This window comes from Tenrec ecaudatus, chromosome 11, assembly GCF_050624435.1.
Source record: "Tenrec ecaudatus isolate mTenEca1 chromosome 11, mTenEca1.hap1, whole genome shotgun sequence".
Taxonomy (NCBI): Eukaryota; Metazoa; Chordata; class Mammalia; order Afrosoricida; family Tenrecidae; genus Tenrec; species Tenrec ecaudatus.
This window is the reverse complement of record NC_134540.1, coordinates 108,727,801-108,747,461: the sequence shown is the minus strand read 5'-3', so window position 1 is coordinate 108,747,461 and position 19,661 is coordinate 108,727,801. Positions and strand designations below refer to the sequence as shown.

General features: G+C 43.5%; 1 protein-coding gene across 1 annotated transcript in view; it reads right to left on the bottom strand.

Moving 5' to 3' along the window:
• The window catches only part of FAM124A (family with sequence similarity 124 member A), a 79,629-nt gene extending 62,787 nt beyond the window's left edge, over nt 1-16,842 (bottom strand). Inside the window, exon 1 of the mRNA XM_075563487.1 lies at nt 16,642-16,842. Within this exon, the coding sequence (XP_075419602.1) occupies nt 16,642-16,712 (71 nt within the window). The 5' untranslated portion in view covers nt 16,713-16,842. The remainder of the gene's footprint in view (nt 1-16,641) is intronic.
• Between the last annotated feature and the right edge of the window lie 2,819 nt (nt 16,843-19,661).

Genomic DNA, 19,661 nt, shown 5'->3' with positions numbered 1-19,661 from the left:
GAGAAAGTAGAAAGGGTCATTGCCTTAGTGCCCCATTCCTTTTATAAAACTTGATGGTGCAAATTGGAATGGTTTTCATTTGTTTTTTTCCTCTCTTTTTTTTTTTTACATTTTATTAGGGGCTCATACAACTCTTATCACAATCCATACATATACATACATCAATTGTATAAAGCACATCCATACATTCTTTGCCCTAATCATTTTCAAAGTATTTGCTCTCCACTTAAGCCCTTTGCATCAGGTCCTCTTTTTTCCCCCCTCCCTCCCCATTCCCCCCTCCCTCATGAGCCCTTGATAATTTATAGATTGTTATTTTGTCATATCTTGCCCTATCCAGAGTCTTCCTTCCTCCCCTTCTCTGCCGTCCATCTCCCAAGGAGGAGGTCACATGTGGATCCTTGTAATCAGTTCCCCCTTTCCAACCCACTCACCCTCCACTCTCCCAGCATCGCCCCTCACACCCCTGGTCCTGAAGGTATCGTCCACCCTGGATTCCCTGTGCCTCCAGCTCCCATATGCACCAGTGTACAACCTCTGCCCTATCCAGTCCTGCAAGGTAGAATTCGGATCATGGTAGTTGGGGGGAGGAAGCATCCAGGATCTGGGGGAAAGCTGTGTTCTTCATTGGTACTACATCGCACCCTGACTGACCCATCTCCTCTCCTAAACCCCTCTATGAGTGGATCTCCAGTGGCCGACACTTGGGCCTTGGGTCTCCATGGTGCACTTCCCCCTTCATATATATGTATATACACACACACACACACACACACACACACACACACATTCTTTTTTTGCATGATGCTTATCCCCAGTCCCCTTGGCACCTCGTGATCGCACAGACTGGTGTGCTTCTTCCATGTGGGCTTTATTGCTTCTGAGCTAGATGGTCATTTGTTCACCTTCAAGCCTTTAAGACCCCAGACACTATCTCTTTTGATAGCCGGACACCATCAGCTTTCTTTGCCACATTTGCTTATGCACCCGTTTGTCTTCGGCGATCCTATCATGGAGGTGTGCAGCCAATGATATGATTTTTTTTCTTTGATGCCTGATAACTGATCCCTTCAGAACCACAAGATCACACAGGCTGGTGTGTTCTTCCATGTGGGCTTTGGTGCTTCTGAGCTAGATGGCCGCTTGTTTATCTTCAAGCTTTTAAGACCCCAGTCACTATCTCTTTTGATAGCCGGGCACCATCAGCTTTCTTCACCACATTTACTTGTTCACCCACTTTGGCTTCAGCAGTTGTACATGACTTTCCTTTATCAAACATTTATTCCAGTTAGAATTCTAAACAATCAGTATTTAAGTGATGAAGAAAAGTCACACATTACTTATTCCACTGCTGAGGTTCATTTATGAAAAGTGAACTGATGCCCAAATTCAAAAGCAAAATTTTACTGGGAGCAATCAAAGTTTTAAAAGCAAACCTTATAAAGCAAAACTTAAACATCGAGTTATCATTTGACCAAACAACTCTATTATTCAGTAGATGCTCCCAAGAATTAAAAGGGGGCACTCAAAAAATACTTGTACACAAATGCTATCGTAGTTCTATCCATCAGAGCCAAAGGTTTAGACCAGAAAGCCTGCCCATCAACAGATGAAAGGATTAACAAAATATGATGCATCTATGTAATGAAATGCTATTCAGCCACAAAGAGGAATGAAATACTGATGCCTGATCAAATGTGAGTGAGCCTTGATAATATTAGGCTATGTGAAAGAAGCCAGACTCAAAAGGTCATATATTATGGGATTTCGTTTATATAAAAAGCAGATTAGTGATCACCAGGGGTTTAAGGAGAAGGGGAAATGGGGAGTGACTACTTAATGGGTACGGGATGAGGTCTTCTTTGGGGGTGATGAAAATGTTTTGGATCTAGATCAAGGGTAGGTCATGTCCAGCCTGAGGGCCATATGAGGTCAACAAAATCATTAATAGCAGTTAATATCGAAGGCTCACCAAAGAGGAGCCGCTGCAGCTATTACAGTAGGGGTGAATCAATGACAGGTTTGACCACGATGGCCATGTCACCCAGTGACAGTATCAATGTCCAAATGGCCTTTGGCAGAGAAAAGGTTCCCCATCTGATCTAGATAAAGGTGATAGCTGCACATCATTGCAAAATCCTAAATGTCACTGAATCTTATACTTCAAAATGGTTCATTTTAGGTTATGTGATAACTTGGAAGATGAAATTTTGAAAACCACACCCCTGCCATCTTATCGATTCTGACTCCTAGTGATCCTATAGAGCAGCGGATCTCACCCTGTGGGTCGCCAAGACCATCACAAAACACATATTTCTGATGGTCTTAAGAACCAAGACATGGCTCCTCCATCCGTCTCTAGGCGGGTCTGCCCACATGCAGATACGCCCACATACGAGTACCCGGCGTGAAGCCTGTTACCCATGCTACACCATGCTTCAAGCAAAATTTCACTTATTTATAATTAGAAATAAACATTTCACAATATATAATGACATAATTGTTTTGTGATTAATCACTATGCATTAATTATGTTCAATTTACTACAACAATGGAAATACATCCCACATATCAGATATTTACATTATGATTCACAACAGTAGCAAAATTATAGTTATGAAGTAGCAACAAAAAAAAGTTTATGGTTCGGGGGTCACCACAACATGAGGAACTGCATGAAAGGGTCAGAGCATTAGGAAGGTTGAGAACTACTGCTCTAAAGGATTAAGGTCCGTCAAATGGAAACTCCTCAATAAATGCTACCAGCATACACCGAGGAAACGTTTCATGCTGAGTTAACCAGACAGGGGAGCTAGAGAACCTGAACTATGAAAAGGCCAACAGACAGTCCAGGGACACAAAGGGGCTTGATGATTGATTCAGTTCCATTCAGAAGAATCTGCTATGTTATGAGAACAGGATGCAGACTGCGAGAGGAAAAGCAAAATGGCGGGGCTAGGGGCAAGAAGGAGGCCCTGAGTGGGACAGATGGCTAAGCATTAAACTCTAACCCAAAGGTGGGTGGTTCAAACCCATCTAGAGGCACTTAGGAAGAAAGGTCTTGACATCTGCTTCTGAGAGGTCACGCACGGCCTGGAAAGCAGCACCGAGGAGGTCTACTCTGGAAACATGGAGGTCTCTGTTTTGCATCAACATGACAGAAACTACCACCAAGAGGCAGGGTGAGATCAATCATTCTAATTCTGGGCTGAGAAGAGCCCAGATTCACCTCGGTGAGAACAAGGGCTTGGGCCAAGGGTGAGCTACTCTACTAAGGTGCTCCCTTCCTTGTGTGGCTGTTTAAGATCCCCTGTCTGGTGTTACAGTCAGTAATGAAGCCATTGCTTTTCTTCCCACTGTGTCTGGAGGTCATTCTCAATAGGAAACTGCTCTCCCAGGTACGGAGATTTATTCTGCCAACATGATAGTTATGCAAACAAACAGGTTAATTATGTTTCCTTGTAAAGTTAAGCACTTCTTTTATTTCCTTGGTCACATGTTGCCCTTCTCCAAGCATCCAACTAATGAACTGCATTTTGCTTCTTGCCACAGTAAATATATACAACCTATTTATTTCATCATAAAAATTCTAACTTGTTAAAAAGACCTACATCTTTCACACACAGAGATGAGCCAATCGGTTGATGACAGAACAGAAGGACGCGCACCAGCATGTGGCTTTCCCTTTCAGATGAAATACTGCTGTGGTCACGGAATTTTAAAATCGGCAAGAACAACAACTAGTATGGTAAATCTTTCTATACGTTGCAAAATACATTCATGTATAACTAATCTCCCCCCTCTCATTTTTCATTTTATTGATTAGGAAACTGATGTGATACTATTTATGAGGAAGCCACTGGGAAGGGTAAATATACAGTGTGGATAAAAGAAAGCAGTTAGCAAGTAGATGGATTTGAGAGAGGAAAGGACGTGTGACACTGGAAGGCCAAAGGTCAGTCACCGCTTGAAACTCAGGGTTTGTAATCCTAGCATTGCTGAATTGAATTCTTTATGAAAACAAAACAAAAAACACCAAGACAAAACAAAATATAAATTCTTTCTGGAACCTGCCAGGACACTTTATGGAAATTCTAAGAAACTATATAAATGCAGTGAATGTTCAACAAAAGTCCATTATAGTAGGTGCAATGGCAAGATAATTCCATGAGAATATGATCATTTAAAAATGGCGAGATTTTAAAGAAATTCCATGACTATTCAAAAGAAATATGTAAGACTATCTCATATGATTATTTTATTAAGAAAAACTTGCCAACATTTTAGCTAGGCTTTTCCAAATATTCCTGAAACAGATGGAATTCACATATGTCTACATCTACATTTTAAGTGTCTGCATACGGATGGATAATAGATGTAGAAGAAAATTTACGTTTGAAGCATATTTCAAGAATCTTAGGAGAATATTGGTTATATTTCAGAACATAAGCTAGCACCACTAGCGCCCCTCTGTGGGCCATTCCCACCCCTAGTGACCAGTAGCTCTGCCCAAACCCAATCTACTCTGAGGTCCTCTCGTCTCTGACTCATTCCCTTCCCTACAGTTATTTTCACATGACACAAACTTGATCCCCTCATTCTCTGCTCCCCACTGCCTTCTGGAAGAAGTTCAAGTTCTCTGGTGTAAAACACAAACTCTTTTCTCTGACAGATGGTTCTCTGCCCAGTTCTGTAGCCTGAACCATCACCCACCTTCCATTGCTGGCCACTGGCCACACAGTTAATCTGACAGTAAAAGAACAGCCTCTTAAAATGCTCACATTTCTATAGCTTCTGTTTATGCAAAATTAAAAATAAATAAATCCAAGCCCCATACCTTCAAGTTACTCAAGTCTAACTCAGAGACTCTACGTATATACCTACTTTGTGCATAGTTGCCACTGAGGCATAGATAAAATGTGGGACGATTTACTTAATACCATCACAACACTGCTATAGAGTCCTTCCCATTCTCATCGTCCTGTGATAGTTAATAGTATAACTTTAAGTGCAGTATGTGCTCTAATATGTTCACCCCTTTGGTTGACTTCACATTTATAAAGAATACTGTGATGAGATGTTTTGTGTGTTTTTTTCTTAGAAAAATCATCATGATTGGGTAATATACCGAATCAAGGTATGAATCTTTCTATAGCTTTTAAAATACATTCCAAGGTGCTCTGAGCTAACAGACTGCTAACTGCAAGGATGGAGGATGGACCCACCAGCCACTTCATGGGAGAAAGATGATTCTGCCTGCTCCTATAAAGATTTCATCTCAGAGACCTCTAGATGGTATCCCCATGAGTTGGCTTTTTTAGGGCGTGCCCCTTTTCTTCATCCTCTTGTAGACTTTTAGGGTTAGTTCTGTTTTATGAGTCTAGGAGGTTTTCTCCTCTCCAGGCCGAAGCCAAAGAGCATGCCCTCTCTCATTGCTGGGGAGGCTAAATGACTGACTTAGCCATGCAAGGGCTGTATTGGGTGACTCATTCATTGGAAGGAATTCTTTCTGAGTCCACCTACACACAGTCTGAAGAGTAGACAGGAAAGGGGCGCCCAGGGGTCATGAAATAGTTGGTCACTGATGGCCCATGCCCTCACCCTTGAGGGCACACTAGATTCTAACGCACAAAGATGGGCCAGGCTGGCTCCAAGACTCACATCTGAAGAAGCCCTCATTCCTTAAGCAGTCATGACCTACTGACCCACCACACGCAGACCTCGCGGAAGAGGGATTTTCAAACTTTTCTGTCTTGACCTTCAAATCAAGTTGCTTTTCCTTGAGCTGAATTCTTTTGTCCTATAATGTGAAAGCTGTGAGCCTCAAGTGTTGAAGAGAACATTGAATTTGAGTGTTTTAAAAGGGATTCAGTTGACCTTGGGTTTGGGAAAAGCTGGCTGTGAGTAGAGTCTGTTTAATTTCTGCAAAACATGGGCTTGCTTCCTCCTCTTAGATGGCGGCCACCAAAATGCTACATGTCTCCTCCACAGATTAAATAAGACCCCTTTTGGAAATCTTTTCTGACTTTAGAAATAGTTTCCGGGTTCTTTATTCCTGTTAGCAAATGGCTTTATATGTTTTTAATAGGGCAGTCCTTCTAAAAAGTATACTATTTTTTATTGATATGACAAAACCTTCTAGAAAATTAAGTTGGGAAAATATGTTTTACTTCTGGATTATAATTAAACAAAGCATATATAGATATTTTTCCCTTAAGAGCTCAACTTTGATTTTATAACATATGCGTGCTTATCAAATTGTTTTAATATAAGGAACAAATGAAGTTTTATATATATATATATATATATATATATACATATATCAACATTAAGATCAAGATCTCCCAAATAATTTACTAAATGTTAACCAATGTTTGTTGTCATTATGTTACATACATTTTTTAAGAAAAGCTAAATCTACAGTCAAGTCCATTAAGTAATACTATCATTTTTTATTTTGTTCATTTTACTAATTTTAAAGGTTATTATAAGAGATATATAACAACAAAGTTTGAAGAGCTCATTAATGATAAAATTATTTGATATAACCAAAACTTTACTCTTCAGACTGAAAGTTTAATTAATTTAAGTTTGGGGGAAAGAGTATTAATACTAAATAGTATTTACAAGGAATTGGGTTTCTTGTCATTGGGGGAGGGGAGGAATTCTTTTTGATCACTTTGAAAATCTAATTCCACCTTTAAATAGTCTGGCTTCCAGGTAAAGGGTAGATTGTATTAACCAAACCACATGGTCTCAAAAAAAAAAAATTGGAAAGAAAGGGACAAAGGCTCCAGCATTCCTCAGCTCATTATTGACAAGTCAAAACTTAACGGGCAGTCATGTAACCTAAGCCTACTTCTTATTTTGTAGTTAGCCTGTGTGCTATGCTTGCTTTGTTCTCAACCCCAAATGTTCCGGGATTTTTTCTTTTACCCATGTCTTTTTTATTGCTGTAGAATCAACATGGTGTCTGGATAATTTGGCCTGGAGGCCATCTAAGACTTCCACCAATGCGGCCATTAGGACATCTAAGGAGATTGTTCAAACATCACAAATGTTACTTATATTGCTTTATCTGATTGCTATAGTAGATATTTATGTCTTATGATAATCATGTACACCTAATCATTTAAATTATTTTGATTGCTAACTTGTTCTTTTAAGTCTATCCACTTAACTATATGCTTAACTAAGATTTACCTTTTTTGGAAATAGAGGAAAGAACCAGGAGGCAAAGGACATTTATAGAGGTCTAAATACAGGCATGTACATATGTAAATATATTTATATATAGTGAGAGGGGAATAGATCTATGTACTTATATCTGTATGCTAAGAATTAAGGATGCAGATGGACATTGGGCCTTGACTCAAGTACTCCCTCAACACAAGAACACCTTGTTCTTATAATCGGCATTCTGTGATGCTCACCTTCCTGACACAGTCCCTGAAGACAAAATGGGTGCATAAGCAAATGTGATGAAGAAAGATGATGGTGCCCGGCTATCAAAAGATCTAGTGTTTGAGGTTTTAAAGGCTTGAAGATAAACAAGCGGCCTTCTAGCTCAGAAGCAACAAAGCCCACATGGAAGAAGCACACTAGCCTGTGTGATTATGAGGTATTTGTTGAAGGGATCAAGTATAAGGCATCTAAGCCCCAGAACAAAATCATATCCAATGTGAAGGGTGTGTGTGTGTGTGTGTGTGTGTGTGTGTGTGTGTGTGTGTGTGTGTGTGTAGTGGAGACCCCAAGCCCATCTGTAGACAATTGGACATCCCCTTACAGAATGGTCACAAGGAAGAGATGAGCCAGTCAGGGTGCCATATAGCACCGACAAAACACCCAACTTTTCTCTAGTTCTTTAATGCTTCCTTTCCCCCCTATCATGACCTTAATTCTACCTTACAAATCAGATTAGACCAGAACATGCACACTGCTACAGATAAGAGGTTGAAACACAGGGAATCCAGGATAGATAAACCCCTCAGGGCCAAAAATGATAATAGAAATACCAGGAGGACAAGGGGAAGGTGGGGAGAGAATTAGGGGAATCGATCACAAGGATCAACATATAACCCTCTCCCCGGGGCATCAACAAGGGAAAAGTGGGTGAAGGGTGACAGAGGATGATGAAAGATATGAAAATAATAATCTATACTTATCAAGGGTTCAGGAGGGAGAGCAGGCAGGGGAGGGAGCAGGGAAAAAATGAGGAGCTGATATCAAGGGCTCAAGTAGAAAGAAAATACTTTGAAAATGATGATGGCAGCATACGGGCAAATGTGCTTGACACACTGGATGAATGTATGGAGATTGTGATAAGGGATGTAAGAGCTCCCAATAAAAGTATTTAATAATAATAAAAAATATTTACCTTTTCCACTTTATGCTTTTTCAAATTAGCGCATGCCTCCTTTGATGTAAAATGTATATGTCATATTTCAAGTAGTAAAACATAGCATTTTGGTGTGGTGAACCCATATGAAAGAATTTGGTAAATTCTAAACTATTAGAGGAAAACACCACAAAATGCTACATGAGTGATAATATGCTCTACTAAATAGCAATAGTGTCCTAGTCTTTTAAAGGAGTTAAGTGAACCTCAAGCCCTGTATCATGAATAGTTTATAATGATGGTCAGTTCAAGAAAATGTAAATGATCAGATTAAGTACATTTAGTCAGAAGAAGTAAAGTTGAGATAAGATTGAGAATAAATCACTCTATTTCTCAATGGTATATCTGAAAAACAATGACAGAAAAGCTGATAATTTAAGTACGTTGCATCTGAAATTTTTAAGCATCTTTCTTTTAAGATCTTTCTTTTTGTCTAACATTTCTTCTGAATTTTTGTTAACCTTGGGTTTGCATTGGATTATAATTTTTCCATTTAAATCTCTCAATGTATCTACATGTACATATATTTCTACTGATCACCCACAACTTGTCTGTCAATTTGTTGTACTGTCGTGGCTTGTGTGTAGCTACAATTCTGGAAGTTAGGTCACTGGTACTTCAAATGTTAGCAAAGCCACCCAAAATGAACAGGGTTCGGTGGAGCTTGAGACAAAGAACAGACAAGGAAGAACTCAGCTGCCCATTTTGAAGGAAGTGGCTGCTGAAAATTCTATGCATAGCTGTGGAGCATTGTGAGACACGGAAGGCCTAATGAATGGAGGTAGAACATTGTGGAAGCCAGTGTCAGAGAAGCTGGATTACACGAAGAATGTAGCATCAAGATTGGAGGAAGACCTGTTAACAGCCTGTGATATGTAGATGCCACAACCTTACTTGTTGAAAGTGAGGAGGACTTGAAGCACTTGCGGATGAAGATGAAGATGAAGGGTGGCAGTCTTCAGTATCAATTACAGCTCAGTGTTAAGAAGATCAAGTTCCTCACAAGTGGGCAATCGGTAACATCATGATTAAAAAGAGAAAAGGTTGAAGTTGTCAAGGATTTCTTTCGTCTTGCTTGGATCCACAATCTGTGCTCATGGAAGCTGCAATCAAGAGGTGTTGCCCTAAAACACCTGCGTTCAATCACCATTCTCCTTTGACCTTGGGCCAAACTAATAAGTAAATAACCACTGCCATCAAATTGATTCTAACTTAAAGTGACTTTATACAGGGCTTCTGAGATTGGAAATCTTCACAGGGGCAGACAGCCTCATCTTTCTCCAGTAGAGCAGCTGGGGGGGTTGAACCGCCAACCTTGCTGGCTAGCAGTCTAAGAGTACCAGTAGACTTTGGGCAGCTAGCTAGCTTACCCTAAATTGACTCCAGATCCCCTTCTCTCCTTCTGGTTGTAAAAGGGAACGTCCCTTTTCCTAGCCAAAGACACCCGTTCCAGATGCCCCACCTACTCAGAAAGCTACCCTCTCAGGCAATCCTTTTCCTGCCTGCATCTTTATCCTTTCACCTTTTCACAGAATTCTTTCTATCAGCATATCTTGCCCTATTAGTATCTATTTCTAAAAAAAAAAAAAAAGTCCTTCCCCTACTTTCCCCTCCAGAGACCACCTTCTCCCCTCAGTTTGTGGACAAGGGTCTTCAGCTATTTCTTTCCCCTCACCTCTTACTCCCTCAGGAGGCGACATTCCACCTTCAAATGCTACTTCACTATGTTCATTATGTATTTAAAAAGAGACATCATTTAGTTCTCCATGTTAGTTTCTCAGTAGCGCAGTTACCTCCCTGCCTTTCTAAACAAACGCACTTCCCTTGGCTTCTCTGGTACCAGCAAACCAAACCAAACCAAACCAAACCCAAGCCACTGAGTTCATTAGGACTCACAGTGACTTTATAGCATTGCATTGCCCCAAATAACAGTGTTAAATACTCTCCTCAGACCTCAGGCCAAACAAACATAAAACCCACCCACATCCTTCCCTTTTTTCTTCTATGCCTAAACATTTTCAGATTCCTTGATCAAGTCATGCTCTTTTACCTAATGCTGTTGTCTCTCAAGGTTGGTCTTCAGTAGCACCTACTTCAAAGAGTTATTGAAAGATCAAATGAGTTAATGAAAAATATAAAGCTGCTAGCACTGTAAGTGCTAGATCATTGTTTACTATTGCCTTTCTTTAATATAATCTACTCCTAGGACTCCCATTGCCATTTTTAACTTGATAGTTCCCAAATGCAACTTCATCATGCAGAAAGAGCTCTGCTCTGCTAACTCATCATCTCTACTTGAAGGTTTCCCAATCCCGCAAAGGCAACATGTTGACTAGGAAACTCACTATGCTCCAACTTCCGTTCCTTCAGCATTCTTCTTGTTTGGCACTATGCACGATGTACTTCCTTGTTTAGCACTATGTACCAAGTCGGTACAGTTGACCTAGAGTCAACCTTGACATCCTGCTTTCCCTCACTTGCAATGTCCAGTTCTGAGTGCTTAACTCCCTCTTAACTATCTTACAAACCACCTGCCTTTCACTCTCTGCGGATACTATCCTTGTCCACCACACCATCAACTCTGGTCTCAACTCCTGCAAAAGCACAACCACTAATCTCCTTTCTTGCACTTCGGCCTCTCTATATACAATGCAATACAATACATGCACTACAGGAGTCTAAAGGAACTTCTTAAAAGGCTTCCTGCTGCACTTGAAGTTGGAAAATCTTTCATACTTGAAGCCAAACCAAAACGCACTGCCATCAAATTCAATTCTGACTCGTAGTGACCCTTCAGGACAGGGTAGCTTTACGCCTGCAGGTTTCTGCGACTGTAAGTCCTTACGGGAGTAGAAATCCTCATATTTCTCCCCTGGACTGCTGGTGACCTTCAAGCTGCTGACCTTGTGGTTAGTACCCCAATGTGTAACCCACGATGATGCCACCAGGGCCACTAGCTAAAAATCACTCCTTTCAGTTCTTCCTACCAACCTCTTCCTTCCCACCTTGGGCATGGCACAAGCTATTTCCTTTACAGAACGCTTCAACATCTATCCACTTCCTCCAGAGGGAAGCCTTTCCTGAAATCACTCCTCCCACTAGTAAGATCCTAGTTTTACAAACAACACACTATACTGTCTGTGTTAGTCTGGGGACTATAAAGAAACAAATTCACTGAAACTCGTGTATAAGAGAGAGTTTCATATAAAGGTTAAGTGTGCATCAAGAAAACATCCCAACCCAGTGCTGCCCAAGCCCACAAGTCCAACATTAACCCATTAACCCATATGTCCAACACCAATCCACAAAGTCCTCCTCCATCTCACAAAACAGACACAATGATGCTGACTGCAGGAGAAAAGCAAAATCAGTGAACGTGTAAGCATCTCAGCGCTGGCAGGGGTCTCCACACAGGTGATGCAGCACCCAGGGCTGCATCGGGGTAGGTCCATGTGGCTTCTCCTCAGAGATGTCTTGCAGGAAGTGAGCCTTGCTAGCTAAAGCAGGGAACTGATTGAGGCAGCTGCACCCTGGTCTGACCATCATAAAGCAAGAGACCTGTGAACTAGAAAGACGAGGCTCACTGAACCATTTATCCCTCTGCCCTTCAATTAACTCCATGTGTGTCTATCAGCCAGGTTGGCATAATAAACTAGCTCACTGTCCCTGAATAAACCTTCCTACAACTCTACCAAAATAATTAGTTTCATAAATAGCTTTCTGACATCTGTCTTCCCATTTAAAATAAAGTTTTGTCAAGGAAGTTGTGGCACCTGATTCGTATCCTGCTCTATTGCCAATACTTAGAACCATATCCTGTGTACAGAAGGTTCTTAATATTTACTGAATTGCAGGGGAGGGGTGCTTTTCAACATTTGGTATTGTTATAGATAGGGACAGTGTTGTTTTTTTTTTTGTAAAACCTTTCATATATAAACCTACTGCCTGCCATCAAGGCTCTTCTGACTCAGTACCCTATACCGAGGATTTCCAAGGCTGTAACCTTTACAGAAGCAGACTGCCACACTGTTCTCCTGTAGGACAGCTATTGGGTTTAACTGTGTGATTTGGGGTCTCCTAATATATAAAGTCTCCTAATTAAAAAATCATTTTATTGGGGGCTCTTACAACTCTTATCACAATACATATATCCATCTATTGCATCAAGCACATTTGTACATTTGTTGCCATCATCATTCTCAAAATATTTGCTTTCTACTTGAGCTCCTCATTGTTCCCCTCCCTTCCTGCTCCCCCTCCCTCATGAGCCCTTAATATTTTATAAATTATTATTATTTTATCATATCTTACACTGTCTGATGTCTCCCCTCTTTAAACTAACTGCTGTGGATTTTTCATATATATATATATATAAAATCATTTATTGGAGCTTGTACAACTCTTATCACAATCCATACATACATCCATTGCGTCAAGCACATTTGTACATTTGTTGCCATCATCATTTTCAATATTTTCTATTTGAGCCCTTGATAGCAGCTTCTTTCCCCCTTCCTTCTTCCCCCCCTCATGAACCCTTGATAATGTATACATTTTCTTTTTCATGTCTTACACTGACTGATATCACCCTTCACCCACTTTTCTGTTGTTCATCCCCCTGGGAGGGGGCTATATGTAGATCATTGTGATAAGATCCCTCTTTCTCCCCTCACCTTCCCCTTACCCTTCTGGTATGGTTACTCTCAATATTGGTCCTGGGGGGTTTATCATTCCTGGAATCCCTGTGTTTCCAGCTGTTATCTGTACCCGTGTACATGCTCTGGTTTAATCAGAAAACAACGGGACCAATGGTTCCAGGGTGATATGGGAGAGGGGGAGGTGGGGGAAAGGAAGTGGTGTTAACAAACCAAGGGACAAGGGAACAACAAGTGACCTAAAATAAATGGTGAGGAGGGTGTAGTAGGCCTGTTAGGATTTGATCAAGGACAAGGTAACGGAGAGAAATTACTGATACCCAAATGAATGCTGACCATGATAGTGGGGCCAACAGGGAAGTAAAAGGAAGTAGAGGAAAGAACTAGGAATCAAAGGACATTTATAGAGGTCTAAATACAGGCATGTATATATGTAAATAGATCTATATATTTATAGGCTTAGTATTAAGATAGCAGATGGACATTGGGCCTCGACTCAAGCACTCCCTCAATGTAAGAACACTTTGTTCTATTAACCTGTCTGTCATTCCATGATGCGTCCCTTCCCCACATGATCGCTGAAGACAAAGTGGGCGCATAAGCAAATATGGTGAAGGAAGCTGACAGTGCCTGGCTATCAAAAGATATAGCATCTGGGGTCTTAAAAGCTTGACGATAAATAAGTGACTATCTAGCTGAGAAGCAACAAATCCCACATGGAAGAAGCACACTAGCCTGTGTGATCATGAGGTATTGATAGGATCAGGTATCGGGCATCAAAGACCCAAAACAAAAAATCATATCATTGTGAATATGGGGGAGTGGATACCCAAAGCCCATGTGTAGGCAATTGGACATCCCCTTACAGAATGGTTACAGGGAGGCACGAGCCAGTCAGGGTACAGTACAGCACTGATGAAACATACTTTACTCTAGATCTTTAATGCTTCCTCACCCCCACTATCATGACCCCATTTCTCGGATATTTTTAGAAATGACAACGTGGAGGGAGGGTATTAATGCTTTAATTATGTTCTCTCTAAATTCAAAATAAGATGTTTAGAGCACCGCTACCCTAGGTACTGGGTTAGGCCTCAGGGATACAAGGAGGGGAAATGAATCCAGTCTCCAAGCTCACCATACCTATAGTGAGGACTGCAGGTGCGCCGACAGAGTGGAAAGAGGAGGCAGTTAGTTTTACCTGGGGAAGGAGGCAGAGAAAAGAAGACTCAAGACAATACATCCTTAACATTTTGATGAGTCTTTTCCATGCTGCTAATGGTTAATGTCTTGGCGGCTAACCAAATCTGACCATCCACTTTCTGGAGTTAAAAAAAAAACCCGGCATTAAAACCCCAGGGAGCACATTTTATTCTGACACACATGGGAGCATCACAAGTTGAAGTCCACTTGGCAGTAACTGGCTTCATGTTTTCTTTTAACCTTTTGGAAGGGTCACAAACCCCTTTGAGCTTATGATTTTTTTCAAAAATTCTTCTCATAAAAATTTACAGAGCACATCCCTTTGTCTTCAGTTTCAAGCAAAATTTAATGGATCTCGAAAGATGGAGCTCTGCCACAGAGGATGCTTCACTTGAGCTGAGTCTCGAGAGAAGAGTCAAGTTTCACTTGGTGGGCAGACATGTCGGGTGGAGAAGGGCATATCTGACAAAGAGGGCAGCCTGACAAAGGCGCACACAGTAAAAACCTGTCTGACCAGCTGGGTGCAGAGTACACAAGAGATACCTGTTGAAAAGCGATGCCAGAGAGAGTGGGACCCCATAAATATCCAGGCTTGTAGATCATGTGAAGCTCTTCACACTTTATGAATGGCAGACCCGTTCACAGTTTCCAAGGAGGAGAGACATGATCAGATTTGCATTCTGAAAAGTACCATGGTGGTAAACACGCAGTGAGGACTTTCGATATACTTTCTACCTAATCTCAACAGGCAGTAGGTGCCATGGAGTCAGTTTTGGCTCACAGGACCCCTACGTACAACTGAATGAGACACCCCCTAGTCCTGTGCCTTCCTCACAATTGTTCTTCTGTTTCAGCCATTGTTGGAGCCACTGTGCCAATCCATCTTGTGAGGGCCTTTCTCTTTACACTGCCCCTCTGCTTTACCAAGCATGGTGTCCCTCTCCAGAGTAGTTATAAGAAAATGGAATGGGGTCAAGCTGGGAGTGTTCAGGAAAAAAAGACAACTATTAATACTTCTTTTGGTAACAACTCAGGGGGTCGTATGGGAAATATAAGATTAAAGCAAATATTAAACTATTTTATATAAATACATGCCAATTTACCTCTATCTTTAGCATAAGGTTGGCACCGAGGCAATAAAGGATCCTGGCTGGTACAAATGGGACTCTTGGTTGCCAGCCTAAAGGTTGATGGTTTGGACCTACCGGGGAATCTGTGGCGGGAAGATCTGGAGACCTGCTTCCAGAAGGATTATAGTCAAGACAACCCCGTGAAGTAATTCTGCTCCGTAGCACATGTATGTGGTTGCCATGAGTCAGGGTAGGGGTGAAGGGGTAAGAGTGGGGATAACAACACCCACAGCCAATAATAGTTAATAAATAGTGGGATGCAGTTAACAACTAACGCAAAGAAATTATTTAAACAATTCGGCCCTGTTTAGCCACACAAAGCAGTGACAGACACAAAGAAGCTCTGGTGTCAGCATGACCCAGTCTCCTTAGCCCCTGTGTTCTGACCACCAGGAGCCCCAGTGAAGTCATGCCCTGGGTCAGCGCTTCCTCTCTGCTTTTCCCAGGCACAGCCCTCGGGGTGGGCATGGGGGTGTCTGGTGTAGGTGAGCTCTGCAAATTGAAAATGAATGGACCAGTTGGCGCTTTATTTAACCCAATTAAAAACGAGCTGATTAAAAACGAGCTTTGTTTCTTCTCTCCATGGTCCAGCTAACTAGAAACTGGAAGGATAAGAGAACGCCGAGGCGCTTGAATTACAGTTGATAAATGCCACATACCTAAGGTGTGGGGGGAAGACAAGGGAGTAAGTACAAGATTGGAATGGGTTCCTGCACGGGATTGTAACTGGGTTCTGCATGAACCATTCAGGATCACAAGTCTGGGTAACGGGGAGAGTCTATTGAATGGTCCATGCTCTAAGGGCCCCAAGTACTACCTGGAGGCTAAGAGTGGTAGTGGAAGCTTCCTCTCGGAGGCTTGGGCAGGCAGGTGAGGTTGCTCGGGAGCCTCCAGAGGGTCAGGTGCTGTGCCTGGACTCTGATCCAAAGACACTGTATTGGCTTGGTACTCGCCATCATCTCATTTACTGACAGGGGGTGAAAAAGAGGGGGGTGCTGGTGGGGGGGCGTGAGCGCGCGCACGGGAAGGGGGAGTCCAGCGGACCAGGGGTCTGTCCACTTTGCTCCTCCCGCGGCTGGACTCGCCACCATGGACAGCCCCGCTTCTAGGCAGCAGCCGGACCCAGCCCCTCGCTTTCCCGAGGGCCCAGGCAAACCAGGGAAGTCCCCAGCCCCGGCCCCCCGGCCCCCCAAACCCCGCCCCGGCCCCCCAGCGGCGCCGAGAGTACCCCTGTCAGCGGCGCACCGTGTCTCACCCTCCGGTCTCGGCGCCCGAGTCCACGCACTCATCTTCCTCACCGCCGCCGCCGCCCACCTTGGGGTCCATGGCTCGCCGCGGGCCGCGTTCCGCCCGCGGGCACTGGGGCGCTGAGCGGCACCCTCACCGCCGCCGCCCCGCGCGGCGAGTCCCTGGGAGTGCGCGCGGCCCGCCTCCGGGCACCGGCCGCGCCCGCCGCGCCACTCGCCGCGCCACTCGCCGCGCCCTCTAGCGGCCGCTCCCGCCCGCACCCCGCCCCGCCAGCTCGCCGGCGAGTGTGCGCGCGTCCGCGGGCGCGTACGTGCGCGCCCTGGCGCGGTGGGCCGGCTTTGCTCGTGCACGTGGGTGGGCGGTGGGTACGGCGTGCGCGTGCGCGTGCGGGTGCCGGCCGCTGGGGTCGGTCACTGCGTGCGCTGAGGTGGGGGCACGTCTGGGTGGGATGGCGCGCCCGTGTGCGCTCCCGCTGCCGTCGGAAGCCCGGGGTTTGCCCCAGATCCTGGAGCGATGGAACGCGCGGGGCTGGTTCCTTTGGGTGTTTTCTTATCATTGCTTCCCAAGTCTCTCAGAGCTCCCCGCTGTGGGGCGCATTCCGACCCCACAGGACAAGGTAGACCTGGCCCTGTGTTACTTCTGAGGCTGCAACCCTTCGCAGGTTAAAAAGCCCCGTCGTCCTCTAGTAGAAGTACCAATACTGCATCCAGCCTTCCCGTTCTCCGACCAGCCTGTGTGGCATGCCACGCTGCGATGGACGTAGTGCATTCTTTTGCTATTTAAAAGCAAAGAGCGCTGGAGGTACTTGAATCAGTCGTTGTTGCAGGAAGAGGATACTAAAAACGATTTACCAACTCGTCAGTTATGACTCCAGGCAACCTCGTATGTGTTAGACTAGAAGTGTGCTCCGTAACATTTTTCTTTAAAAAAATGAATCATTTGATTGGGGCTCGCACAATGCTTATCACAATCCATACATCCATCCATTGTGTCAAGCACGTTTGTACATTTGTACCATCACCATTCTCAAAATATTTGCTTTCTGCTTGAGCCCTTAATATCAGATCCTCATTTTCCCCCTCCTCTCCACTTCGCCCTCCCTCGTGAACCCTTCACAATTCATAAATTATTATTATTTTGTCATATCTTACACTGTCCACGTCTCCCATCACCCACTTTTCTGTTGTCCACCCCTCAGGGAGGAGGTTATATGTAAATCCTTGTAATCGGTTCCCCTTTTCTACCCCACCTTCCCTCCACCCTCCAGGTATGGCCACTCTCACCACTGGTCCTGAAGGGGTCATCTGTCCTGGATTCCCTGTGTTTTATTTTTCAATGGCTGATTTTGGAAGTAGATCATGAGGCCTTTCTTCTTTTTTTTTTTTTTTAAACAATTTATTAGGGGCTCATACAACTCTCATCCCAGTCCATGCATATACATACATCAATTGTATAAAGCACATCTGTACATTCTTTGCCCTAATCATTTTCTCTTGTTTTCTCTTCTTTTTTTTTTTTTTTTTTTTTTTACATTTTTTTTTCTTCTTTTACATTTTATTAGGGACTCCAACAACTCTTACCACAATCCATACATATACATACATCAATTGTACAAAGCACACCCATACACTCCCTTTCCCAATCACTCTCAAGGCATTTGCTCTTCACCTAAGCCCCTTGCATCAGGTCCTCCTTTTTTCCCCCCCTCCCTCCCTTTTCCCCCCTCCCTCATATGCCCTTGGTAATTTATACCTCGTTATTTTGTCATATCTTGCCCTATTCGGGGTCTCCCTTCCCCCCTTCTCTGGTGTCCCTCTCCCAGGGAAGAGGTCACATGTGGCTCCTTGTAATCAGTTCCCCCTTTCCAACCCACTCACCCTCCACTCTCCCAGCATCGTCCCTCACGCCCTTGGTCCTGGAGGTATCATCCACCCTGGATTCCCTGTATCTCCAACCCTCCTATGTACCAGTGTACAGCCTCTGTCCTATCCAACCCTGCAAGGTAGAATTCGGATCATGGTAGTTGGGGGGAGGAAGCATCCAGGATCTGGGGGAAAGCTGTGTTCTTCATCGATACTACCTCACACCCTAATTAACCCATCTCCTCTCCTAAGCCCCTCTGTGAGGGGATCTCCATTGGCTGACACTTGGGCCTTGGGTCTCCACTCTGCACTTCCCCCTTCATTTAATATAATATATATATATACACATACATATACACATAAATACACATAAATACACACACTTATATCTTTTTTTTTTTTTTTTGCATGAAGCCTTATATCTGGTCCCTTGGGCACCTCGTGATCGCACTGGCCGGTGTGCTTCTTCCATGTGGGCTTATTTGTTTCTGAGCGAGATGGCCGCTTGTTCACCTTCAAGCCTTTAAGACCCCAGACACTATCTCTTTTGATAGCCGGGCACCATCAGCTTTCTTCACCACATTCGCTTATGCACCCATTTGTCTTCAGCGATCCTATCATGGAGGTGTGCAGTCAATGATATGATTTTTTGTTCTTTGATGCCTGGTAACTGATCCCTTTGGGACCACTCGATCGCACAGGCTGGTGTGTTCTTCCATGTGGACTTTGTTGCTTCTGAGCTAGATGGCCGCTTGTTTATCTTCAAGCCTTTAAGACCCCAGTCACTATCTCTTTTGATAGCCGGGCACCATCAGCTTTCTTCACCACATTTACTTGTTCACCCATGTTGGCTCCAGCTGTTGTGTCGGGAGAGTGAGCATCAAAGAGTTCCAATTTAATAAAAGAAGGTATTCATGCATAGAGGGAGTGTTTGAGTAGAGGCCCAAGGTCCTTCTGCCACCTTAATACTTGACCTATAAATATAGACACAAAGATCTATTTCCCCAACCTCCTATATATATTTGCATGTACATGTCGTTGTCTAGACCTCCATGAATGCCCTTTGACTTCTAGCTCTTTCCTCCATCTCCCTTGACCTTCCTCCTGCCCTACTACCATGCTTCATTGCCACCTGGGCTAGAGTATACCTCTTCTCTAAGCAACC